Raw genomic sequence first — 24,581 nt, forward strand, 5'->3', positions numbered from 1 at the left:
AAGGCCTTTGTTGAAAAACAATCTGGACATCAAATTCTTAAGTTAAGATCTGATAATGGCGGAGAATATGTTAAAAACACATTCATCAACTATTTCACTGAGAATGGAATTCAAATGCAACATACTGTTCCATATACTCCACAACAAAATGGTGTAGCTGAAAGGAAGAATCGCACCTTAAAGGAAATGGCTAATTGTATGCTACAATCTAAAGGACTTGGTCTTAGTTTTTGGGCAGAAGCAATTAACTGTGCAAATTACATAATAAATCGCACTCCTACTAAGGCTTTAAAGAATATCACTCCAGAAGAAGCATGGAGCTCAATCAAACCAGATGTAAGTCACTTTCATGTTTTTGGAAGTGAAGCTTGGGCCCATATTCCAGATGAAAAGCATAAAGCTTTAGAACCTAAGAGTGAAAAATGTACTTTTGTTGGATATTCTGAAGATGTCAAAGGCTATAGACTTATTCCATTTAAGTCCAAAAATGTTATCATTAGAAGAGATGTAAAATTTGATGAAAATATATCAGCCTGTGAGCCTAGTCCGGCGGATGTGCCACCTCTCCCTATCTCTTCTACCTTTGAAAACATTTCTTCTTCAGATGATGAAAGTGAGGATGACAATCCTCCCCCACCATCTTAGGATCCTCCTTCAGCTCCTGAGCTTCCAAAATGGGTTCGTGCTACTCGAGATGCAGCAGGTGATCTTGTCGGTGATCCTACAGATCAGCGACGTACACGTTCTCAGTTCGAGAGAACCTCTTCTTTACTGGCTCAAGCTCCAGTAAATTATGATCCTGACACCTTTGCAGAAGCTTCAAGCCATCCAGATTGGGAAGCAGCTATGAATGAAGAATATCATTCATTGTTGGCAAATGATACATGGGATCTTGTTCCTCTACCAAAGGGACGAAAACTTGTTAGATGCAAATGGGTTTACAGAACCAAGTATGGACCAGATGAGAAAGTTGATAAACATAAAGCTCGTCTTGTTGCTAAGGGTTTTTCACAGGTTGAAGGCATTGACTACACTGAAACCTTCTCCCCTGTTGCCAAAATGAACTCTATCCGCCTTGTTCTTTCCCTTGCTGCCTCTTTCAAATGGGAAGTCCATCAGATGGATGTTAAATCTGCCTTCTTGCATGGAGACTTGCATGAAGAAATCTATTTGGAACAACCCATTGGCTTCATACAAACAGACTCCAGCCTTGTATGTCGACTTAAGAAATCCCTTTATGGTCTCAAGCAAGCTCCTCGGGCTTGGTATGCCAAAATGGATAGCTTTCTTTTAGAATCTGGCTTTTCTAGGTGTCATTCTGACAATACTGTCTACACCAAGAAAGTGGGCAATTCTCTTATCATCCTTGTTCTTTATGTTGATGATCTTATCCTTACTGGTAGTGATCCCAACCTTATAAACCATGTGAAGTCTAGCCTTAAAAGGAAATTTGAAATGACAGACTTAGGACACTTACACTATTTTCTCGGTCTTCAAGTCTTGCAATCCAAGGAGGGTATTTCCCTTTCCCAGTCCAAGTATGCTTATGATATTCTACGTCATTTTCACATGGAAGACTGTAAGCCAACCCCTTCTCCCTTTCAGTCTGGAGTCAAACTTTCAGTCACTTGTAATTCTCCTGAAGTTGATGCTACCTTATACCGTCAACTTGTAGGAAAACTTTTGTATCTAACCCATACTCGTCCTGACCTTTCCTTTGCTGTTGGCCTTGTTGCTCGGTTCATGCAAAACCCCCGTGAAAGTCATTGGAAAGCAACTAAAAGAATACTTCGTTATGTTCGAGGTACAGTTCAGTTTGGGATTCATTACAGTGCCGAAGCAGCTCCTCTATTGGTTGGTTTCACTGATTCCGATTGGGCTGGTGACCCTAATGATCGGAAGTCTACTGCCGGTTATGTGTTCACTCTTGGTTCAGGACCTATTACATGGGCTTGTAAGAAACAAGCTACCATTTCTCTTTCATCAGCAGAAGCAGAGTATCGTGGTGTCGTAGAAGCTAGTAAGGAAGCCTTGTGGCTTCGTCAGATCTTGTCAGAGTTTGGCTTTCAGCAGCAGCATCCGACTACACTTTGGTGTGATAATCAAAGTGCCATTCAGCTATGCAAAGATCCAGTCCAACATCAGCGCAACAAACACATTGAACTGCACATGCACTTCATCAGAAAGCTCATTCATGACCATGTTCTTGAAGTGCAATATTGTTCAACAGATGATCAAGTGGCAGACATCTTTACAAAGGCTCTCACAGAGGCGAAGTTCACTAAACTTCGATTTCTGGTTGGAGTTCAGGAAGTTGTCACTAAGGGGGGATAGGCTCTAGTGCCTCCTTCCTTCTCCTATTGTGTCATATTTGTAAATCCTTCAATCCTATCCCAAGTTGTTCTTAAGGGGGGATGTTAGGATATTCCGACACATAGGAAATAGTTAAGTACAACTTGGTCTAGTGTAGAGTTAGGTAAAAGTGTGTTTCTTTACCGTTGTACATTTTGTAACTTACAATCCGACGGTCACGATATGTAGTGATCCGACGGTTCATTCTCTCCTCGGTATTACCGACACTTGATCCGTGGCTTGACACCCGATTGGTCCATGAATTCTATTTAAAGCGCATGGAGGGTCATTTGTAGGGTAATCCGTGCATGAGAGAAACATATGTAAATTTTCATTCTTTTATTAATAAATTGCCTGAAGTGGCCGCGTTGGCTCAGGCCGTGGACTGTTTCCCTCTTTGAGGGTTTTAACCACGTCAAAATACTGGTGTATTGATCTGCGATCTGGTTGTGAGCGGTGTCCTTTTGGTGTTCTGTCTGAGGAACTTACCCTGTAAATTCCTACATGGGTAACTTATGCTTATATTCCATTCAAATTAATGAAAGTTGAGGCCACATTTCAAAGAGCCATGGATCATGCTTTCAAAGATTTAATAATGAGAATTGTGCCAAATTCCCTAGGAGGTTGACTCTTATCCTTGATAGGAAAAGAGTGAATCTTAATAATTCCATAGGAGGTTGAATCTTGTCCTTGACAAGAAAATAGATCAACACTTGCATATTTCCATACCAAAAAAAAGAGAGAAAAGGAGCCTCACCTTCTAGCTAGGTTTTCTCTCACAAGGGTTTCCTAGGGTAAACCTTGCATCTATTTTGGATGGTGCATATGTATATTTCTTTATGTTCTCTAATTCTCACATTTCAACTATTTTATTCATTTAAGCAGAAAATTGGTTATTAAATAACTTTAGAGCTAAAGGAAAATTAACCTTCATAGTATAGATTTTAGTTATTTTATCAAATCTATTGTGATGAACTATTTTAATGGAATATCCATGGAAGTTTATAGATCAAAATTACCCTTTAGAATAATGGTTATGATCACTAGAGTAACAAAAGTGGGTCAATAAGAAGTTAGGTTATGATTATGAGATCATATACAAGAAGCATAACGAGAATGTGGTGGTCAATGCTTTGTTTAGGAAATATGAGGAGGAAGGATCCCTCTTTACCTTATCCTTACTAATACTTTATTGGATTAGAGAGGTACATAAGAATTATTGATTGATGACACAGTGGTTCAATCCAATGACTTGAGGAGGACCCCAACTCCACTATTACCTATAGTTGAAAGTAAAAACCTCATTGTATAAAAAATGTATATTTTTGGTGAAAATTTATATTTTTAAACAAAGAGTGTTATCAAAATTTATTTCATCTACTACCTTGGGTCAATCTAGCTTTCAGAAACATACAAATTGAGCTAAGCTCTTCTTTTGGGAGGGAATTAGAAAATACATCCAAACCTTTATAGTTGAATGTGAAGCTTGTGAAAGGAACAATGGTGAAATAATGAAGACTCCTAGTTCATTACAACTAGTATTGATCCCTATAAGTTAACATTTCCATGGATTGGAAGTGAGCCTCCCTAAATCCAACAACAAATTTGTCTTCATGGTGGTAGTTGACCACCTTTCCAAATAAGATCACTTTTGTGCTTTACCACATCCATTTATGCCATCAATAGTTTCCGTTTTCTTCATGGATAATATTTTTAAATTGCATGACATGCCTAATTCCATTGTGATGGATCATGATCCCAACTTCACCAACAAAGTACAACAACAATTGTGTAAACAAACGGCACACACTTGAAAATAATCACAACTTATTATCCATAAATAGATGGTCAGAAAAAGGTGGTCAATTAGTGCTTGTAAACTTATTTTTGATTTCTTTAGCATCATTAACGGGTTCAATGTCTACCATTACTAAATGGTGGTATAATACCACTCATCACAACTCTACTAAAATGTCATCATCTGCAACTATCTATGGCTATAACCCTCCTGGTGGCATCATGTTTACCAAGCACATTCAAAGTTTAGGAAGTGGATGATCTAAGTGGATATTGGTGGCCACCCGCCTATTCCACCTAGACATCTAGTCAGTTTCATCAGTTTATTTGATTATATCAACATTTACTATTTTTAGTAGTTTTTTGGGTCCTAAACTTCCGAAGTTGTTTTGACCTCCTAAACCACGCTTTTTTGAGGTCTGTCGTAGGTTCATAGCCATATGCAAAGGCCCGCTGCAAATCCTGTGGTACTCGGAGAGACCTTTCTAATGAGGTATCATATGCACCAAACAAATATCATATGACCAAGTTACAACCCCAGGAAGTTAGCTGCCCAACCAACCCCAACAGGGCCCACAAAACTCTTGGTGTTCCATCTCCAAAGGTTATGTTTTTGGTTGTTTAGGGTTTCCCTTTGTTGCTCAATAATAAAAAGGCCCTTGAGCCTCATTGTAACACAATTCATAGGCATTTAGCCGCCACATATCTTCTCAAAGATGAGCTACCATCGCTCGAGCTAGTTTATTTCCATTTTGTATGTAAGCATACTTTAGTTCTTTGATGTTAATGAAATGAAGCTTTATTTATGCTGCATCTCTATGTTTATGTTTATGTTCATGTTTATAATTGCGTTTTGTTGTGTTCCCACATAATTTTGGATCAGTGGATCACACACTTAACATCAAAGTGGTGATTTTTAGTACACTTAGGGATAATATGGTTTTAGTTGAAAAAGAATGAAGCAGTGACCAAACAACCATCACTTTGAGCATTATTTTGAAGAAGGGGATCAAATATTTCTTTATCTACATCCCCATAAGTATACATTCCAAAAGACAAGGTAAACCATAAACTAGCAACAAAGTTCTATGGACCTATTCGATATTCATGTGCATTAAACAAGTTGCTTATATATTAGATCTTCCTACCCAATCCGAGATCCACCTATATTTTCATGTATTTTATTTGAAGAAGTCATGGGGTTGAATTGTTGAATTTAGACTAGCCTTCCTAAAATTCACAAATAAGGTTTAATTTGGTTACAAATGGAAGCAATATTGGCCAAATGAGAGCATCTATGCACCATTCAAGAAGTCTTGATACAATGAAAGGATACACAACCTGTAGATGCCACCTAGAAACCATGAACAACGTCACAACAATTTTCGCACCACTGGCCTTGAGGACAATGTTACATTTGAAAGAGTAGGGCATGTTAAGGCCCTAGCATAACCTCCCTCCTTCAAGGTACTTAAGATTTAGACTATTAGTGTATGATACCATCTTCTTTAAATAAGGCCCATTAGGTAGTCAATGGAACGTTAAAAGGTCCTCTCTTGGACTCTATTAGAGTTTATCTTTAACTTTCTTCCCTAGCTTATAAATCCCCTTAATAGAACTATTTACTGAAGGTATAGTACTCTTCAATCCTGATTGAAATACCACTAGTTAGCTTAACAAATGGAGTCCTTGATTAAGTATAAACAACTCATAAATAAAGCCCACTAGGTGGTTGGTTCTCATTAATAATGGGACCACAAGTAGTTGAGATTTCTCTAGTGAAAAAGTATTTATAGAAATAAAAAGCTATATAATGTTTTTCCAATATTGTTATTGTATTGAAGATTCCCTCAATTGGAAGTTTCCCTTATATTCTAGTGATGCAATATCATTATTTCTCCTAGTTTACTTCTTTTACTGTATTTTTTTTAATATTGGTCTTCATTAATTTTAATGATTAAATACACTACTCGTACTCTTACAATGAACTCACATATAATTTTTCCTTAATTAACTTACCATTTACCATAATTTACTAATATAATGTAATCGATGTTTCTCCAACTTGGTTGTAGTGCGTTAGTGTGACATAAAGCATCAACATTTAGCATTATTTTGTAAAAGGTAGTGTTGGAGTCAAGCCAATTTTACCTTAGGCCCTTACGACACTAATCAAATGAATGCAATGCATTTAACAAAAGGTGTGTTAGTTTACCAAAAAATTTAGTGTTAAACTAAGTTGGGACTTCAAAGTCCAACCAATGAAAAATGTTGGGGAAAGAAAGCATCCACTTGGTGAATCACGAAGTGGGAAAATATTATTGGTGTCATGAAAACAAGTGCCATTGTCAAGGTAGTACAACATACCAAAAGTCACAAAAATTAATTAATGGATTAGTTGATGGAGTTGTTTAATAAAGGTGGCCATCCTAAACTTTTATCAACAAACTAACCCAACATCTATAGCAATAAATCTATGGCAGTATATCAAAACCAATTGTGGGTGGCATGAAATCACTATAAATTCAATAAAGAGTGGATCCTATTAAATGATTTATGTTGCAATCATAGAAATCATTTTAGATCACACACGCTATATGATCTACACTCTAGTGGGATAGGCATTATACTTACGTATTGTCATATACTTCAATATGTTATGTTGCATTTAATTTGACTTTGCTTATAAAAATTTGTGGCTTATAATTTAATATTTTTAAGTCTTTTTAATTTTAATTATAAATGATTTTGCTTTATTTATAAAAATGTATAATTTAACTTCATTTATAAAGATAAATAATAATCATGAGTAGAATTACATAAAAAAGAGTACTATTAATAATAATTTTAACTTTGTTTTTATCATAATTTTGTCAAATAATTATTTGGTTATTATTAAACAAGTTAAGAAATATTTATAACTTTTCATAATTAAATTATTTTTTTCCCAAAAAAAATCATAATTTTATTAATGAAAACAAAATTACATGTTGCAGATACTTGAAAGCATTCCATCATTTAGTCAAAGACTAATGATCATAAGTTCATACAAAATAATCAACGTGAAGAAAAAATGTTAAACTTTCCTCCATTTCGTTTTTTCAACCTTTCACCATTCTCCTTGAGATGGCATGGAGGATACTATGGCAAGCTGATTTCCTTCTTCTATTCTTGAAGTTTCCTTGTCTGAATAAGAATTTTTAGATGTATGAGGACATTTGAATCTGCTAGTATCCTTTGTTTCAGGTATCCTTGTTAGTTGTGTAGTGACCTGTAGATCAAATTGTTCTTGTATTGCTTCCTCCTTTCCTTCTTTTTCTTGAGTATTCTGAGTGGGAATGGGAGCCTTTTCATCATCCTCTTCCTCATTTGACTCATTTGGGGGAAATTGCCATCCTTTGGGCTACTTTCCCGACTTTTTCTTTCTTCGTGATTCTTTCTTGGCATCAGGCACATGTTTTGTAGATGTCCTGTTTGACGGCATGTTCTGCATCTAAAGGTTGTGTTCTCAAAATCTAGGAACTGACTCCAGTTCTACTTGTTATGTATTAAATGTATGTGATTTGGCAAACTTTTATTGAGGTCCACTTCTACGCATATTTGAGCAAAAGTATAGATTCGTTCCTCCAGTCTTTGTGTGTCTGTCTTTATGTATTGTCCTAAAATATTCCCAATGCCTTCTAGCACTTGTTCATGCCAAAAGTGTAGGGGAAGGTTATGAAGCCTAACCCACACCGGAATTTTTGATACAATCATGGTGTTTGCATCAAATTTTGGGAACCATGGGGTAATGAAAAGTCCTTTTGATCCCCAGAACCATGGGCCTTCCTAAAGTATAATTTCTCGATCCTCCAATGATGCAAACTTTACTATGAAGAATCCTTTGGAGCAAAGATGAATTTCACAGTTTATTGTCCAATTTGTGAAAATCCAATGGAAAAGGTCCATTGGTTTTGGCCAAAAGCTGTTAAATCTACAGATGAGGGCTTGGGCTACATATGTTGTGCAAAGATCATTTGTTTCTGGAATTTCTATAACCAGTTCTGGGACATAATTCACTTGTTCTACTATGTAGGGACTGGGAGTGTTGAGTGTTTATTCTGTCTTTGTTGTAGTTGTTGGTTCCCCTTGTAGAATGTTTTTGTAGGAGAGACCACCCTTGATATGTTCTTGGTTTGGTTCTGTACCCTTGGGTAAACTAGATCTAGTGATCCCACATGTTGTCTTTGACTTACTTGATCCTGTTGCACCGCCCCTCAAACGTAGATTAAGGATGATGGTGACCGCCAAATGAATGTTGTATTCTTGAAGACTCTGATCATTCTACAGAGATTTGCCTTCATAGATCAAGTTTTGTAGATGCGATGGGTAGCCCAACTTGATCATGATGTTTTTCTTCAATTGAGAAACCTTGTCAGATGTCTGTACCCAAACTGTTGTTGATTTACCAGCAAGGGTTTTTATGAAAATTTGTATAGTGTTCTATTCTTCCAGTCCTTCCTGATCCAGGGGAGCATAAGAGGGCGTCTCTGAAGCCTACAAAAAAGTCTATTTTGTGCGCGTAACAAAAGAGGGTCGAGCCGTAGAGAGGGGATCCATTAGCCATAGATTTGATTTCATTTTGAGTTGTGTGGAGGAGGAATGCTTTAGATCTAATCTAGTCGTCCTTAGTAAGGGCATATCTATCATAGATCGCCTTTTTTTATGCACCCTGTCTACTTTTCCGGTGGTGCCTGGGCAAAACGGAAAACGACTACATCAGAGAGATAAACCCCAATTGGATGAGATCTCCCAGCTAATGTGGTCGCAGGTGCAAAAATCCAAAACGATGCAATACGAAGGGGAGATCCAAGAGTGCATTGACGTGGCTCTGCGTGTGAATATCTAACCTAGAACAATAGATTGATTAGAAAATAAAAATTCCCCTCTCTTATGCAGGCAGTAAAGAAAGCACCTTCGCTGACAGTGAAGTTAGTGGATCTGATGTCCATAAGAATTTGGGGGGCGATCCCATGGTGTATGAATCCATCCAGCACATAACAAGGGTTTTGAATCTGTTCCTCGACGATCTGAGCTACATTCGCTGACCCAATGTCATCAATCTTTTCAGCTGCTGAGAGACACAGAACCTTAGCTTTCTTCATCCTTTGTATACAAACATAAATCTAATTCGCATCGTATTGAAGGAGTGGGTTGATGTCCCTCGCTTCCTTCGCATATCCTTCTTCGCAACCCCTCGCCATCATCTTCTACTCTTCATTGCCACAAATCATCGACATCACAAAACCTTCAATGTTGTAGATCTTCGCCATCGCTCCTAATCTCTCCCCTTCATATATCTTTCATAATTAAATATAAGATTCATGTAAAGTAAAATTTATCATTTTTCAAAATTAAAATAAACATTAAAAATTATAACAAATATAATATTAATAATATAAAATTATAATTATTTTTATAAATTTAAAATAATTAATATTAAATTTATTTATTTTTAATCATGATTTTAATAATAATCATTGTAAAATTTATTACGAAATTATCAATTATTTTATTATAATTAAAAAAATAATAGCACATAAACAACATTTGACATTAATATTTTGTTTGTAAAAGAAATATTTACGATTTTAAATATCATATAAATTTCATAAAATTAATTGTGATGAATAATTTATATTCAAATTATTCGTTATAATCCATCCCTTATAAATGGTATTTAATAATATTGTATTTGTTCTAAGTTTAAATAGTCAACTTCAAACTCATTACCAAAGACCCCACGAGTATAAAAATAATTAATACAATTTTATAAAATATGGTTTTATTATGGTTTCGCATAAGGCCGTAGCATGTTTTAAGAGATATATTTTTTGATAAAACTTTTTTCTGTCTTTTCAAACGACCTTTGACATGCTAGTTTCTTGCAAGATACTTCACTTTGATATTTTAATTGAAGATTTTATGTCCACATATAGAGAAAAAAAAAAAAAAATATATATATATATATATATATAACTTCAAGGAACATTTTGTTAAGTTATTTTCAACTTTTCCTTTTAAAATAAATTTTTTTTAATTGAATATAACAAGCAAACAACCTTGATTTAACATATTTAAAAAATAATATTTATAGTATTTTTCCCTACTTAAAATGAAAATTTTTAAATTTTGTGTAATAAAAATGGTAACAAATATAATTATAAAATAAAATATTTCATTTTAAATTTTGTATAATAAAAATAAGTAACAAATATAATTATAAATAATAAAATAATGAGTAATATTTATGATATATATAAGTTTTTTAATTTGGTAGTGAAGTAAGATTTTCTTTAGTTTTGGTTGCAAAGTCTTATTGTCTATATCTTTAAAAGTGGAGATAAAAGTATTCTCTCCAATTATATGACTATTATGATTAACCACATTTTAGCCAAGATATATGAGTTTATTTTGGAAAAGAAGATTAGCCTTTGGCCTGAAAGCATAGTAAAAGAGGTAAAGGCCAAGCTAGGTTTATGAGATATCATTCAATTTGTGGACCATCTTGCTACTCTTACGATAATTGCAAATGAATGTTGCAATAATAAGACGACTAATATCTTCTATTGTTTTGTTGACTTCAGAAAAGCTTTTGACATCATTTGTAGGACAAAGCCTTGGAACAGGCTAGAAGAGATAATGGTTCCTCTTGAGTTGATGGTTGTTATGACAAGGTTGTACAAGGATGTTATTGCAAAGCATAGGACCATTGAGGGTCAATAAGAAGAAATTAAATGCAATATTGGAGTCAAACAAGGGTGTCCCTTATCCCCTACCATTTTTGGCATATACATTGATAAGCTAGAAGAGTACTTGGAAGATGCAAGTTGTGTTTGCCCCACACATTGGTAAACATATTTCTTCTCCTTTATGATGACGGTAATATTCTTTTGACAATGAGTCATTATGATCTTGGCAAACAACTGAGAATCCTCTAGGATTTATGCTCCAAGATGGGTATGAGTGTTACTAGCGACAAAAGTAAAGTTATGATAATTAAATATTGTTATTTTATATGGATGTGAAGTTTAGGGTTGTAGTATATCCAAAGAGTCATCGAGGAAGATTATTCATGGATCCAAAAGTAGTTTATAATGTACAACCTCAAGCTTAAAGATAATGTGCCCTACCCTATCCCACTGATTGAAGCAAGACTTTCCCCCATTGAAAGCATGACTATGACTAGGTATTTTATGTACAAGAAGAAGCTATAGAACATGGAAGCCAAGAGGTTTCCAAAAATTACTTCTAACTCCAATCAAAATCCTCATCTTTGGCTCAAGCAAGGATGGAATTAGGATGCCTAATCTTTTGTTGGAGCATTGGGGGATAAAGGAGAAGGTTACATTGCAAAACAAGAATAGTATTAAAAATATTATTACTTCCAAATTTAAGATGAAATTATGCGGTGATAAAGAGTTAGAGGGGAAAAGTAAACTAAGATATTATATGGAGTTGATCAACCCAAATCTCGAAAACCAACAATATATTTCTATCTTTATTAGTGTTACAATGAAAATGAACATTGCTATGATATGAACTATTTCTTATGAGTTTCATAGTGAAACTAGGTGTTGTCACTCACTGCATTGTGGGTTTCAGTTGGTCAAGGTTGCCCAAGAGCAGTGAAGTTTGAAGTCACATTCCCAGGCCACAGAAGATCTAAGAGCTAAATCGGACCCTTCCCATTGAATAGTGCCCAAAAAGAGCTTTCCAACGATATATGGAAGTCCAAAAATGGACTTCTGGATCATAAGATATGGCATATTGAAGTTACCCTTGGAAAGCCTAGAAAACAAAGAAAACATTATAAAGGAAAATCGCATATCAGGGACAAGGGATCTGATCACAATCACAAATTGGCTATTGGCGGAGTCTAGCATGCAGGAAGTATCGACAAGGTTAGGAGATCGACTATCGGTGATCGGCCTAATCGATGAGGTTCTAACTTATAAACCTTGTGGTATGTGATTCTGTGATATAGTGTAACATCGCCAAGGGGAGGCCAAAAAGGATTAGCAAAGGAAATGCATGGAAAAACCAAGGCTAGGCCGCCCCCTTTTCTCTCCTCCACGTGGCAGAATATGGTAAATCTCGCACTCCCACATATCAGGCATCTAGCATTCCTGCAGTCACGCATCTCATAGTCCCATATCTCGCATTCCTGCAACTTCACAATAAATCCTACATATCGGCGATCGGCGTGGCGACGGGGTTCTAATTTAAAAACCTTGGGGTATCGCCGATTTACGATACAGTGTTAAATCGCCACGGAGGGGCTGATTCTATTTACCAAAGGAATTCATGGAAAAACCAAGGCCAGGCAGGCCATTTTCTCTCTCCTCCAAGGGGCCCACATGGCAAAATATGATTGGTCCTTACGGCTAACATGGCAATTGACGTCATCAATGATGTGGCAATACGAAAATGACGTGGCAGTATAGAGCACACATGGCATTCAAATTCGGCATGTTCAAGGGTCCTATGGGGGCATTTCTGAGTGACACGTGTCACCTATCACAAGGTGACACGTGGCAGTGATGATGTCACCCCCCGCAGATCGGGGATAGACGGTCACACAGGCTAAAGCACTCCTCCACCTCAGTCTCTCCTGGCCTGCGATTGCGATAAGCGAGGATCCTCCTGAATGTGATATATTATGTGATCGGGCCTATAAAGCTCCTACATTCGGATAGTCGGCCAGTGCTGAGAAATAAGGTAAAAGGTCCCCCTCTCTGAGGTTGCGATTGTGATATCTTTGGTGGGCCCGATCTCGCCGATTGATGATCACAAGTTAGAAAGGGAGACGCCAAAGATAAAGCGTAAAAAGCACTAGGATGTGGTATTCTGTGTAACAAAGGAAAAAGGCCCCCAAACAGGAGCCTGAAGGCCTTAGCGCCTGAGGGATAAGACCCTGGTTATAGCCCTCGTCCATATGATAAGAAAAGCAGAAAGGGACTAAATCAAAGGGAGCCAAAGAGCATCATAGACTGTCGTTCTGCAGTGCTTTCAAGAGTAAAAGTCTCACTGCCTTACAACCCCGATAGCATGGTACATGGCTCTTAAGGTGGATGGGTCAATAGTTGTGGCATTAAAGTAAGTATGACACAGAGTGTTGAAGACAGTATGGGGGGCTCAGTAAGATTTAATGGCTCGTCATGGAGCCTCACTCCTCTACACAGCGAAGGACCACTGAAACATGCACTTACCATCAACCCACTCCATACTCCACAGAAAAAGGCATTCGAGCAATCAAGGAAGAAGCGATGGGGTCAGTTGAGCAGCATAGGAGGTCATACTGTGAGCAAATTACAGCCTAAGGCAAAGGCGATCACAGGATGGGCACAAAGACTTTTCATTTACTTTTATATCTGGTTGTTTACTTATTTTTGTCCTGTAACATGCCTTCCTTCAATGTGGTCATTAATTCTGTAATATTTTTGGGCCACAGAGCCATCCCAGCCGAGACAGCTAGTCAACCTGATAGCTGAGACTCGGCCGAAGATATTTTTGTTGTAATGAATGTCCATGCACCCCTCTCCAGAATAAATAGGAGGAAGCAAGACTTCACAGAGGTTCAGAAATTGTAAAGAAAACACCACATGTTATTTTCAGACTATATGGCTTTACAATACAGATTTTCCAGAATATGAAGGAAATGGTGGTGATTCCCCATCCAAGTATTATAGTATGATCTCCCTCTATTAAAACCCATTATGTTCATGTTTCTTCTCTGAATTCATGCAATTACAGATGTTAGAAATATTTCAGAACTTCCTCACAGATTCGCTGGTATCAATATGTTATGCATGTGCATGTAAGTTCCTCACATATTCATTTGTATCGACATTGTTAATGCTAATGCCTATATGGATTATTGAAATTATATCTTTAAAAGTTGCTCTTCATGAATCATAGTGCACAACCTCTCTTCTACCCATTATATCTACCTCTAACTCAAATAAGTATAGGAATTCTTAAAGTTGCAAGCTCTATGTGTTAAGCATAGAATTCTTGATGTTGTAAGCTCCATATGATGAGTTACTCCTTCTCCTTATCCTCTTTCATTGCTCTAAAAAACTTATTAAATTGTAAGTCCTTGGACTATTCGGCCTCCACCATTTTATGCATATTTCTGAGATTTGTGTATGGGAAGAAGTACCAAAGAAATTCATGTCTTACTCCTTTAGGTGAAAGAACCAACCCATTATATATGTGTGTGTGTGTGTGTGTGTGTGATGTCTCCATTTCTAGAAGATCATATGAGATACACAAAATCTAGATGTGCCCAGGCACTGGTCTTGTAAGCAATCCAAGGTTGTCTCTATGAGCGACAACACTAGGCATCAAGGTTAGTTCCCAAAATGCGTTAGAATGAAAGAGTCTATCACTTGTGTGATACTAAGAGGGTTGAAGATGATTTTTTTTTTCTCTTAGATTGTCCATCTTATACTCATATTTAATCTAATTTTCAAAATATTTGTCACATTACCAACACTCTTAACATTCTAAGTTAACAAAATTATGAAGATCTAAGAATGCTTCTCTCAATTCTTTTTTAGCATAGAAATAAAATGTTAAATATTTTCAATTAATCTCTTACCTTTTTAAGATATGAGAGACCGTATAAATCTTAGTAATTGTTAATCACCATCACCATTATTTTTAATATTAAATCAAAATTTAATTAAATAACTAAAAGAAAATTTCTTAAAATTTATATAATTAAAAAATAATAATAAACAAGATTATAAAAAAAAATATTAATACTAATTTGTTCAATAAAAGTATTACAATATCAATTACCTTCGTTTCTCTTCATCATCAAAGAGACTTAATAATATTTTAAGATTAATACCATTTATTTAACAGATAAATAATATAAAAAAATATTTTTAAAACTTTAATTTTATAATTAATACAATATAAATATAAATATAAATAATTTTTATAATTTTTTAAAATAAAATAAAATAAATATAAAAAATAATTAAATTACAAATTTAATAAAAAAATAAATATTATGAATCATCAACTTTTTATTATAAATTATATAAATTTACTAATTATAATGTTTTAAAGTTAGTTTAACCACTATCTTATTTATATTAACTCTAACTCATTATATTTAAAGATAATTTAATAACCAATTTACTATCTTATATATAATTCTTTCCTGTTTTACACCATTCTTTTAATATTGATCATCATTATTTACATTTAGTTTATTTTTTTAAATAAACAATTATACTTAATATTGTATTCTTTCTTACTGCTTTGTAGTTAAAAAAATACAATGTATAGAGTTGTGATGTGCAAACATTAAAATCTCTTACATCATTTAGCAATATATCCCAAACACAAAAGCCTTCGCTCAACAATTTAAAATATTCGAAACACAATTTCCATAAATTAAATTCCTTGACCAAGTAACGTCCTTTAATATAAATGCTTTCTTATGTCATGCAATCATCACCAAGACTAAATCAAATATTTTATTTTTGGATACTTGAACTTTATTCGTTGTTCATGAAGCGTTGGCTTACTAATATAACCTATGAAATATTAAATTGTTTAGTACGGATTTTATTTTAATGAATTATCTTACTTAAAGGTATATGGTTGAAATATAAATGAATTTTAATAAAAATTAAAAATGGTATGTTTTAATCTTTTTAAACGATATATATTATTATTATCTAATTTTAAGGTTATGGTCAGGGTAGATATCAAATTGGTATATAAGACTTTTTTGTTTATGGGACAAGGGATTATGAAGGCATATATACTCTACTCCCTTCGGTCTTGAACCTGTGATTTTTTAGGAAAAAACACATGGTGTTAACCATTAGGTACACTCAAGCTATAAAGGTGACCATTATTAACTTTTTATTTAAATTTGATCAATAAGATTTTAAAAAATATAAAGATTATTTCAATTTTTTTGGAATTTTATTTTTATGTTAAAAAGTATTATTAAAAATATTTAGAGATAATTTAAAGATTGTTAAGGTTGATAATGTGATATGTATTTTGGGATTGTAATTGGGTATATTTATGGCACAAAATATTTTTCATCTTTAACTTTTTTGGTGTCATAAAGATCACAAATTCTTCTATCCCGTGGTAATTTTAAAATCATTCAATAACTAGTTTTGGAATTTGTAATAATATTTTTAATAGTATCATATTCTGAAAAAATATTTCTTTACACCATCCTAGCTTGAGTTACAAGTGGTTTTGGCTAGGGTTTGAAGTAAATTTGTGGAGCCTCTTGTCATCTATGTTTTTTTAATAAGTTGGATATCAATATTCTATTAATCAAAATGCAAAGTTATACATAGTAAAATGTCAATAGTTTGTCACTTGGGAAACAAGACCAACGTGAACAAGTTCATCATCCATGGGATTTGAGATAGGTTACTTATTCCTAAATCAATCCATAATTGATTATATTTGGCATATATATTGTTTATATTCCTAGGGTTGTATTGAAGAGAAATGCATCACTGTACACAAAAAACATAGACAACAAAACATGAGACCTATATCAAGGAGTGAGTGAGACACCCTCTCCATTAGTGGCATGTCCAATTATTGGGTTATCCTCTGTGAATTCCAGGCTAAGAATCTTCTGAGCAATTGCTTCTAATTTATATTCACTTGCACTATTTAGAGTTGCAAAGCATCCAAGCGAAGTACGATTTTATTAGATGTCTCATTCCTTTCAATTAATGATTTTCCCATGACTGTTTTCATCTACCAAAATATTTCAGTGCGGCTACAAGTGTTTCCCCTATCTAGGATCCATTGACTAAATTTAGCATATACTTTTCCATCTGCAAAGTAGCTTCGTTCTACGCAAGCATATGGTTCTACAATTTCAATCTTTACCCAAATATTCAATGGAGTTAGAGCTTTGTAAGAATGGGTAAAAAATGCAACATTGAGTTGGTTGTGATTTAGATGAGGGCTATGATAACCATGATGCGCTCAACACCCAAAACCATTGCAAGCCAAGCGTAGGAGATTTGGTGGAAGAGACTCAACAAGGGTGTTAGATTAGGAGAATATGCATTAACATACACCAAAATATCTAACTTGTCTAATCTCCTACGAAAAGCATTAGACAAATTAATGAACCAATTAGGAAAAAGAGAGACAAACTTGGTCTTTTAATCTATAGACAAACTCTCCATCTTGAAATACTAGAGCATCCACATAATGCATTACCTCACACTACATTTTTCCCTTATGTCTAAAGGGCCTCATTCACCTCAATTATGTATGAGGAGTGAAAGGAGGACAATTCCCATGATGTATATGGGATAAACTTCTTTTACAATATATTGAGTTATTGAAGAATAATTTGGTCAAAATGTTTACAAAATGCCTTATGTGTGTGTATAAAACCATTAGACAATCATTAACACATTCTAAAAAAGGGGTAGGGTCAAGGGGAGAAAGAAGGGGGTACAAAAATGGATGTCAAAGCAAATAGGGGGGAATTAGCAAGGGCAAACCAAAGGAAGACGAGTCCAAACTAGGAAGCTATCTGATTTTGAGCATCAAATTTCTATTAACATGGTGTAAGGGAGGCTAAATATATAGAAGGGAAATCCAACGTAGAAGAAATATCATCCAAAGCCTGCCCATGATGTGAGCAATAATGTCGGATCAAGGGCAATCAAGACTATTAAATTTTGTGAGGATGTGATAGAATGATAAACAAACTCTCATAATGCTCTATAATTAAAACCCAATCCTTCACTATACTTCCCATGACACTCTTCATAATGTGAAGAATGGGATTGTGATGGCCACAAAGCCTCCCATGATGAATTCTTGCAAGTCCCTTGTACCTTCCAAGTTAACCATCATCACCTCTATCAGACAATCGGAGGACAATGGCAGATGTGTGGCCTTAGAGCTTTGGCATAGCATCCTTGGCACCCCATTCGGGGTTCTTATTGTTTATGTTGTTCTTTGTAGATTTAGTACGTAATCATAGTCATGCTTTCAATGAGAAAAAGACCCACATAGTCTAAACATGTTACAATTTAAATATTTTCCAACGATGATTTTCCAACCACCCTTTTTCTCTAAATTTGATTTAAAATTTGTTGAAATCTCATATATTAATTGTTGATATTAAATAATAATGCAATATTTTTTTTTGAAAATATTAAATTATTTATATAATTAAAAATATAATTTTAACCATTAAAATAACAATTTCAATATTTTTTTATAACCTAATCTTGATAATAATCTCTAAAGGAAAAATCCAAACTAAAGAATATTTAAACTTTTCTATTTGTTATAAAATAAATTATATAAATTATTTATTAAAAATAAAATTTTAAGATAAAGTAGATAACCTACGATTTTGTAAAAATAATATAATCAACAACTCTCAACAATATACCCACTAATTGAACTAACTTTCTGAGTTATTTAAATTAAGTATCTAGGAGAGTTAAAAAGAAGTATTTATTTAAATTATCTAGGAGAGTTATTATAAAAATCCTTTTCATATTTGAGAAGGTTAAAGTAAACTATTTTAGCACAAGATCCAGGATCTTAGGAACCACCCACCGAAATGATATACTGTTAAAAAATGGATATGGTTTATGGAGCCTTAAGTTGTCCATTAAGGTTTTATTCACACAAAGCCCCTGCTTCAATCGTATATTTTTAGACAGTATTCTGTATTAGGTCCGGGAAAACTCCATGGTCATCAAAATTCCATAATTAGCCGAAGAAATACTACATCTTAGCGGCTGAAGGAAGCAATTTTCAGACAAATGTCGACGGTTTTATGGAAAGCATAAAGATCATGGAAGACCGAGAAAAAGAGAAAGACGGAAAAGTAAATAGGTATGTCCCACAGAAAGAAAAATAAATTATTAGGAAAATTTGGAAAAAAAAAAATTGTGCTTTCGCATGCAGATGTGTTCCAACAACCCTAAGTCTTCGAAAACAAATTTCCCCGTGAATTACTAGATGCGCACTTATTTCTGTAACTTGACATACACGTTAGCTTTCGTTAAACTAACGCCAAGTTAAGAAGTCTGAGACTGTGACTGAGAGGTTGAGTTAACCCCTTCTTCCAATTGCTTGTAGAATTCATGTCATATGACTTTTTTTTGGATTGTCCAAAGTCTAAACCAACATATTTGCATGTTTGCTTCAAAGCAATTCTTCGTTCTACTCCAAATTTTGCAGCTGGGTTATTTTTTGGAGCTGGTCTTTATGTAATTTGACATCCGGTCTTTATGTAATTTGACATCCGACTAATGCCAATTTGGCTCCGGGGTGCAGAATTATGGGTTTAAGCTTGTATGCCCCTGAATCACTACTACCTAATATGTTTTTCAGGTCCTGCTCGAGCACTGATCATCGGAGACTCGGCAAATAAAGTATAATGTCTCATACAATAGGTATCAGAGAATGAAGACTCTTGGGTGGCCTCCGACATATGTGGTAAGTATTGATTTTCTCAGGTCCACCTGTAAACTTTTAAAATGGCGGGTGCTTCTAAGAATCGCAGAAAGCATATGGGTTTCCATGGTTTGGTTTCCCTCTGTAGTTTCCGAGCATAGAATTTGGGGCTAGTAAAGTGTCTGAAATGAAGTTTTCATCGGTTGTCCTCAGAGGCTTGGAAATAGTAAATGCATTGATCTGCGGGGTAAACTTTCTGACAATTTTCTACCTCTGACCTTATAATGCTGCAAATTTTAAATAAGCAATAAAGGTGTTCAATTTTTCTTATATAGAACAGACTTAAACTATTATTCGGTGGAATCAAAAGACAGTATTGTGTTTGAGATGAATAAACTAGATGACGGAGAAAGGTTATTTGAAGCCTTGTCTCTCTTAATTATCTGTAGAGGATCTTAGGGTAACTGTGGCATTTTTGTCTGAAATTGTATAACCCTATAAGGATAGCAATCCTATCAAGGTTGGGAGACAGACTAGTCAATTATCATGGAAAACCTGCTTTCTTGCTGTACTTTACAGAAACCTGTTTGATCTTTTGACATTATGATTAATTGTGCCCAAACATTCAAGGTACGCAATATTTTCCCATTTCTGTTTGTGCTGAACTGATCCAGTTTGTGAATTGTGTTTTCTTTTCTATGACATTAAAATGACTGCAACCTAGTGCTGTGGAAGTTCAAATATAGGATAAAGCTTCTTTTGAGATCTTACTAGTTGAGATTCGAGAATAAGCCTCAACTTGCTTAATTAGCATTTCTGCACAGACATCAATCTGTTCACCATCAAATGCCAGGATCGGGGCATACCTATCATATTTACATGACCAGTTCTGTTAGGGCAATCATTTGGCCAATCTATACCAGTGATAAAAAAGCGACACCATTTGTTTTCCTTTGTTCTGAATATTTACATCCTCAGATATACTTAGTCTTATTAAAAATTCCTCTAAAATTTTATTAAGAATTCCTCTGACCCACTTTTCAGTACTTTGACAATGACATACTTTTGTCATGATTTTAAATGGGACCAATATCAAACACAATGCATGCGACTTCCTGCCTGGTCCTCTGAAAAATAAAAACCTCGTTAGAAGACACCTTGCAAATGCTTGAAGTTCTTCATTATGCAGGAAACTGAATGTATTAATTTTTATATATGTAGAAACTGAAATATCAAAGGTGAAACTTGCTGAGGGAAATTGACTTATGATTGTTGGACTCTACACAGGCAAGGTGTCCAGTGGCCTTGTTCGAGGCAGCTCGAGGGAGTGCTTCTTGGCAGAACAGTCGAACTGTGGGGGAACTTCACATGAAACCACTCGGTGGCGCTGTACTTCATTTTCAACTCAATGATTTGCTTGTGAGTTTTAATCCGAGATCAAATATCTGATTTGGTTCTAAAACTAGTGTACTAGTTTTCTTGTTTTGCTCGCATTCCTTGACTGTGCTCTCTAGGTGCTTCTTTTCATTAGCCATTTTTATTTAGAGTTATTTCTGCCATTTTGCACTTCTGAGAAGTATATCTACAGAGCCAGTAGACACTGACTATGTGGAAATTTGCATCATACTGGGATTTTGATATTTTCTAATTCTAGCAGCATAGGAAGCCTTTCCATTCCTCTGGATAATGCTTTACAAAATTAGAGTTTGCCCCTGGTGACCAGGTTTGCTCAAAGTGCTACATTGTTCCTGTTGATGGTTTCTAATATCTTGGTTTTGTAAATCTTCTTTTTATTATCTAATTCTTAAGTTTTGTTATCTTGATTCACAATTGCAACTTTGTGTTTGTGGTTCATTAATTTTCATGTTGCAAGTACTATTAGCCTTATTTTTACTCTCTAATATTATGTTCTACAAATCTTTCTGCTGGTTCAGTTTGTGGCATGTCCTCTATCTTTGCCTTCCATGGAGCTAGATATGTTATAGACCTAAATGTTATAGGCTACGCCTTTTTTAATCTCTTATCCTAAAGATAAAACAGGTGTCTGGCCACTTTTGGAATCACTCACAGTCTTGCTGTGCTGTAGAATCTCTTTTATTTGAAAGTACGTTGTCCATATAAAACAAAATCTTGAGGCTTATGGTTTGTCAACATTTAATTGCAAATACTTATTTCCTAAATGATTCTGACTTAAAATTTGAGAATGACTGTAGGATGGTCAAGTCCTTTTTGAGCATACAGTGCGCAAGCCAGATGCAATTAGTGTTCCTGTAGAGAGATTCTTTGTAATTCGTCAAGAGGTAGATACTTCCTTTTTCAAGGTTTTCTTCTAATGTTTCTAACATACTCATAATGCTCCATGTAAAATCTGTGATATCAACATTTGGATGCTTAGTCTGGACTCTGGAATGCTTTCATTTATAATAACGGTTGCACTCATTGATTTGCAGAATGAAAGTTTTCGTGGCTTTGGTTTTAGAGATAAAGATGCAGCAGATGAGATGAAAGAGCGTATACAGAAATCTGTGAAACCATTTACTATTCAGTGTGCTTCTTCGGTAACAATTACAACCAAGGATCAAGTGAGAGACAAATCTGAGTCAACTGCTTCACAAATTGAGGGAAGTTCTCAAAAGAAATCAGTACTGAATTGCGAAAGCGTGCCAAAACGCTCTTCAGCCAAGAGTAAATCTCTTTCTAGAGGTAATTGCACTGTAAAAGAGATATTTTGATTTAATATATGATTTGATGATCATTTTTTCATCAAAAAATTTGGCATCCCTGCTTCTTATGAGTGACCCTGAAGTTTTATCTTCTTTCGACTTTCATGGAACATGATTTCTAATTCTCCTTTTTTTCAATGTAAGCTATGGTGCATATGTCAAGTGCTGTAAATGTAATTTAAGGACATAGATTTGGCTGATTCTTTTAATTGTTCATTTCATGCCTATGTTAAACTAGCTCCAGAAGAGTCCTCTTCTCAACAACCTCCAGTTGGAACCACTGTGTTTAGTTCATCATCGACAAAGTCTCATTCATCTACAAAGTGGCAGAGATTCAAAAAGGGCTTAAAAGTTCTCTCCCATATATTTGGTAAATAACTTGACTATCCATCATTCCAAGGTAGATAGGCACAGGCAAGCCATAAATTTGCAAATAGGCATTTGCCCCTTTTATTTGCATGTGAAATGCATGCACTTATTAACTTTCTTGGAGTTTTTAATTTGCTGCAGTTTCCACGGATCATGAAATGGAGATTGGATATCCTACAGATGTTAGACATGTAGCTCACATTGGCTGGGATGGGCCATCTGTTAATGGTCCAAGCTGGGTATGACTTTCAAAACCAAAATATGATCAGATGGTACAGAAATAGAACATTTTCAAACAATATAGCCAAACACTGAACTGTTGGATATATTTTTAAATCTGTGTTTTTTCTCTTATTTTTGCTGGAGGTTGCAGATGGATGAACTGAGGCCAGCTCCTGACTTCTCATTAGCTCCTCTCAGTGATTTTGGCCAGCCACAGGGCCCGGGTTGGATCTATGATGCTGCATCTGCAGCTAGGTGGAATTCACAGGGTATGTGTCTTGAATTAGTGAAGAATATTTAAATTTAGGTTTATTCAGCTGAGACTGGTTGGGTCAAATATAGTATTTTTTATCACTCTAGATTCTCGCTGATATCCTAGCTTTTGTTATGAGCTTGTTAGAATATTTAATGTATTCTGCATGAGAGGACCAATGTTTTACAATCTACCGTGGAATGCATGCAGGTTTGTCGGAAACCCCAGGTCTTCCACCGGATCCTCCTCCTGAATTCACTAACGTAGCCGATTCAAAGCCTGCAAAGTCCAAAGTTTCTTCTTTTAAGTCAAAATCGAAGTCAAAGGCTTCCTTTAAGAGTAAAAATTAATTGGTATTGTGATTATCTTGTTAAGCGCATTCACAGATTGGTCTCAGCTTCATCCTCGCGGCATCTGGTACATACAGGGTGTAATTGATCTCATGATTATTCTTCATACTTGGTGGATCATATATGGTCCAGTCAGGTCTTGCCAAAGGAGTAAAGTATGAGAAAGATTCCTTTTGACAATTTAGATCTTTTGTTGATTGCTATAAAGTTGGACTACCATCACAAATCTACAAATATGGTATGTTTGGCAGTCCAACCCCTTGGAAAGCAGAAACCTAAGAGTAACCTGCTTCATATAGCACTATTGACACAGCTGTGGAAGAGTTTTTGGCCTTTGTTTACAAGAGATGAAGGCACACATAAACAAGCATGTGCATAAATTAAAATAAGTGAGGAAACATAGTGACTGTACCCTTATATGTCATATATAACTGGTTATTACATGCATTCAATATTTATATGGATATCGTTGAGATGCCCTTTTCATCTTCTTCTATGCCGACTATTCTGATGCTATTGTTTTCAGAAGTTCACAAGTGCATTTCATAAATTCATGAGTGAAGCAGAGGCATAGTTTCTTATCATTACAATGTATGGGGCACAGCATCAACAGAGCAGTTGCTAGTCTTGCTAACACTAGACAAAAATATCTTGGGAATGCTTTTGTATGGGACTCACCCCAGGTGGAATGGCAATCGTATGTTTTTCATAATCCTTTGCAAATCCTGACGGTGCAAAAGTAGCAATTGAGATTTACTTGAGCATCCTACTGTGACTTTCTTTATCTCCAGTATGACTCTACAGGTCAACTGTGATGTGTTTTCTATAAAATAAAATATCTATTAATGATTAAAGTGGAGAATGGCCTTCCATGAGAATTTTCAATTACTGTGCAGTCAAAAACAATCAATCCATTGTCTGGGTTAAACTACATTACTAACAACTTTTTATTCTATGTTTACTTTGATAGTTATTTTAGGCTTATTTTAAACTTACTAGTGGTAATATGCACTAGGATTGATATTTGAT

The 24,581-nt window shown here is 35.0% G+C and overlaps 1 protein-coding gene across 3 annotated transcripts; it reads left to right on the plus strand.

The window, feature by feature from the left end:
- The first annotated feature begins 19,290 nt into the window (after positions 1 to 19,290).
- On the plus strand, positions 19,291 to 24,046 carry LOC149186408 (uncharacterized). 3 transcript variants are annotated; one of them, XM_089410996.1, is made up of 9 exons: positions 19,298 to 19,448; positions 19,573 to 19,677; positions 20,923 to 21,054; positions 21,849 to 21,935; positions 22,086 to 22,338; positions 22,597 to 22,728; positions 22,869 to 22,966; positions 23,101 to 23,218; positions 23,413 to 24,046. In XM_089410996.1, the coding sequence occupies exons 2-9, from the start codon at positions 19,645 to 19,647 to the stop codon at positions 23,550 to 23,552; spliced, it is 993 nt and encodes a 330-aa protein (XP_089267122.1). In that variant the 5' UTR covers positions 19,298 to 19,448; positions 19,573 to 19,644; the 3' UTR covers positions 23,553 to 24,046. The 3 variants fall into 3 exon arrangements, with proteins under 3 accessions (XP_089267121.1, XP_089267123.1, XP_089267122.1); XM_089410995.1 differs by having other exon boundaries at positions 19,291 to 19,677; XM_089410997.1 differs by having other exon boundaries at positions 19,291 to 19,677; positions 22,603 to 22,728.
- Positions 24,047 to 24,581: the final 535 nt, after the last annotated feature.

Source organism: Pinus tabuliformis, chromosome 3_1 (genome assembly GCF_031772625.1).
Source record: "Pinus tabuliformis cultivar Carrire ecotype Pingquan chromosome 3_1, CPIR1, whole genome shotgun sequence".
Classification (NCBI taxonomy): domain Eukaryota; kingdom Viridiplantae; phylum Streptophyta; class Pinopsida; order Pinales; family Pinaceae; genus Pinus; species Pinus tabuliformis.

What these genes read in the sequence shown, in the direction of transcription:
- LOC149186408 (XM_089410995.1), top strand. Translation starts at nt 19,645, where the DNA reads ATGAAGACTCTTGGGTGGCCTCCGACATATGTG. An exon ending in GGTGGCCTCCGACATATGTG is followed by an intron (nt 19,678 to 20,922) that starts GTAAGTATTGAT and finishes GACTCTACACAG; the next exon opens with GCAAGGTGTCCAGTGGCCTT. An exon ending in AGTTCTCTCCCATATATTTG is followed by an intron (nt 22,729 to 22,868) that starts GTAAATAACTTG and finishes AATTTGCTGCAG; the next exon opens with TTTCCACGGATCATGAAATG.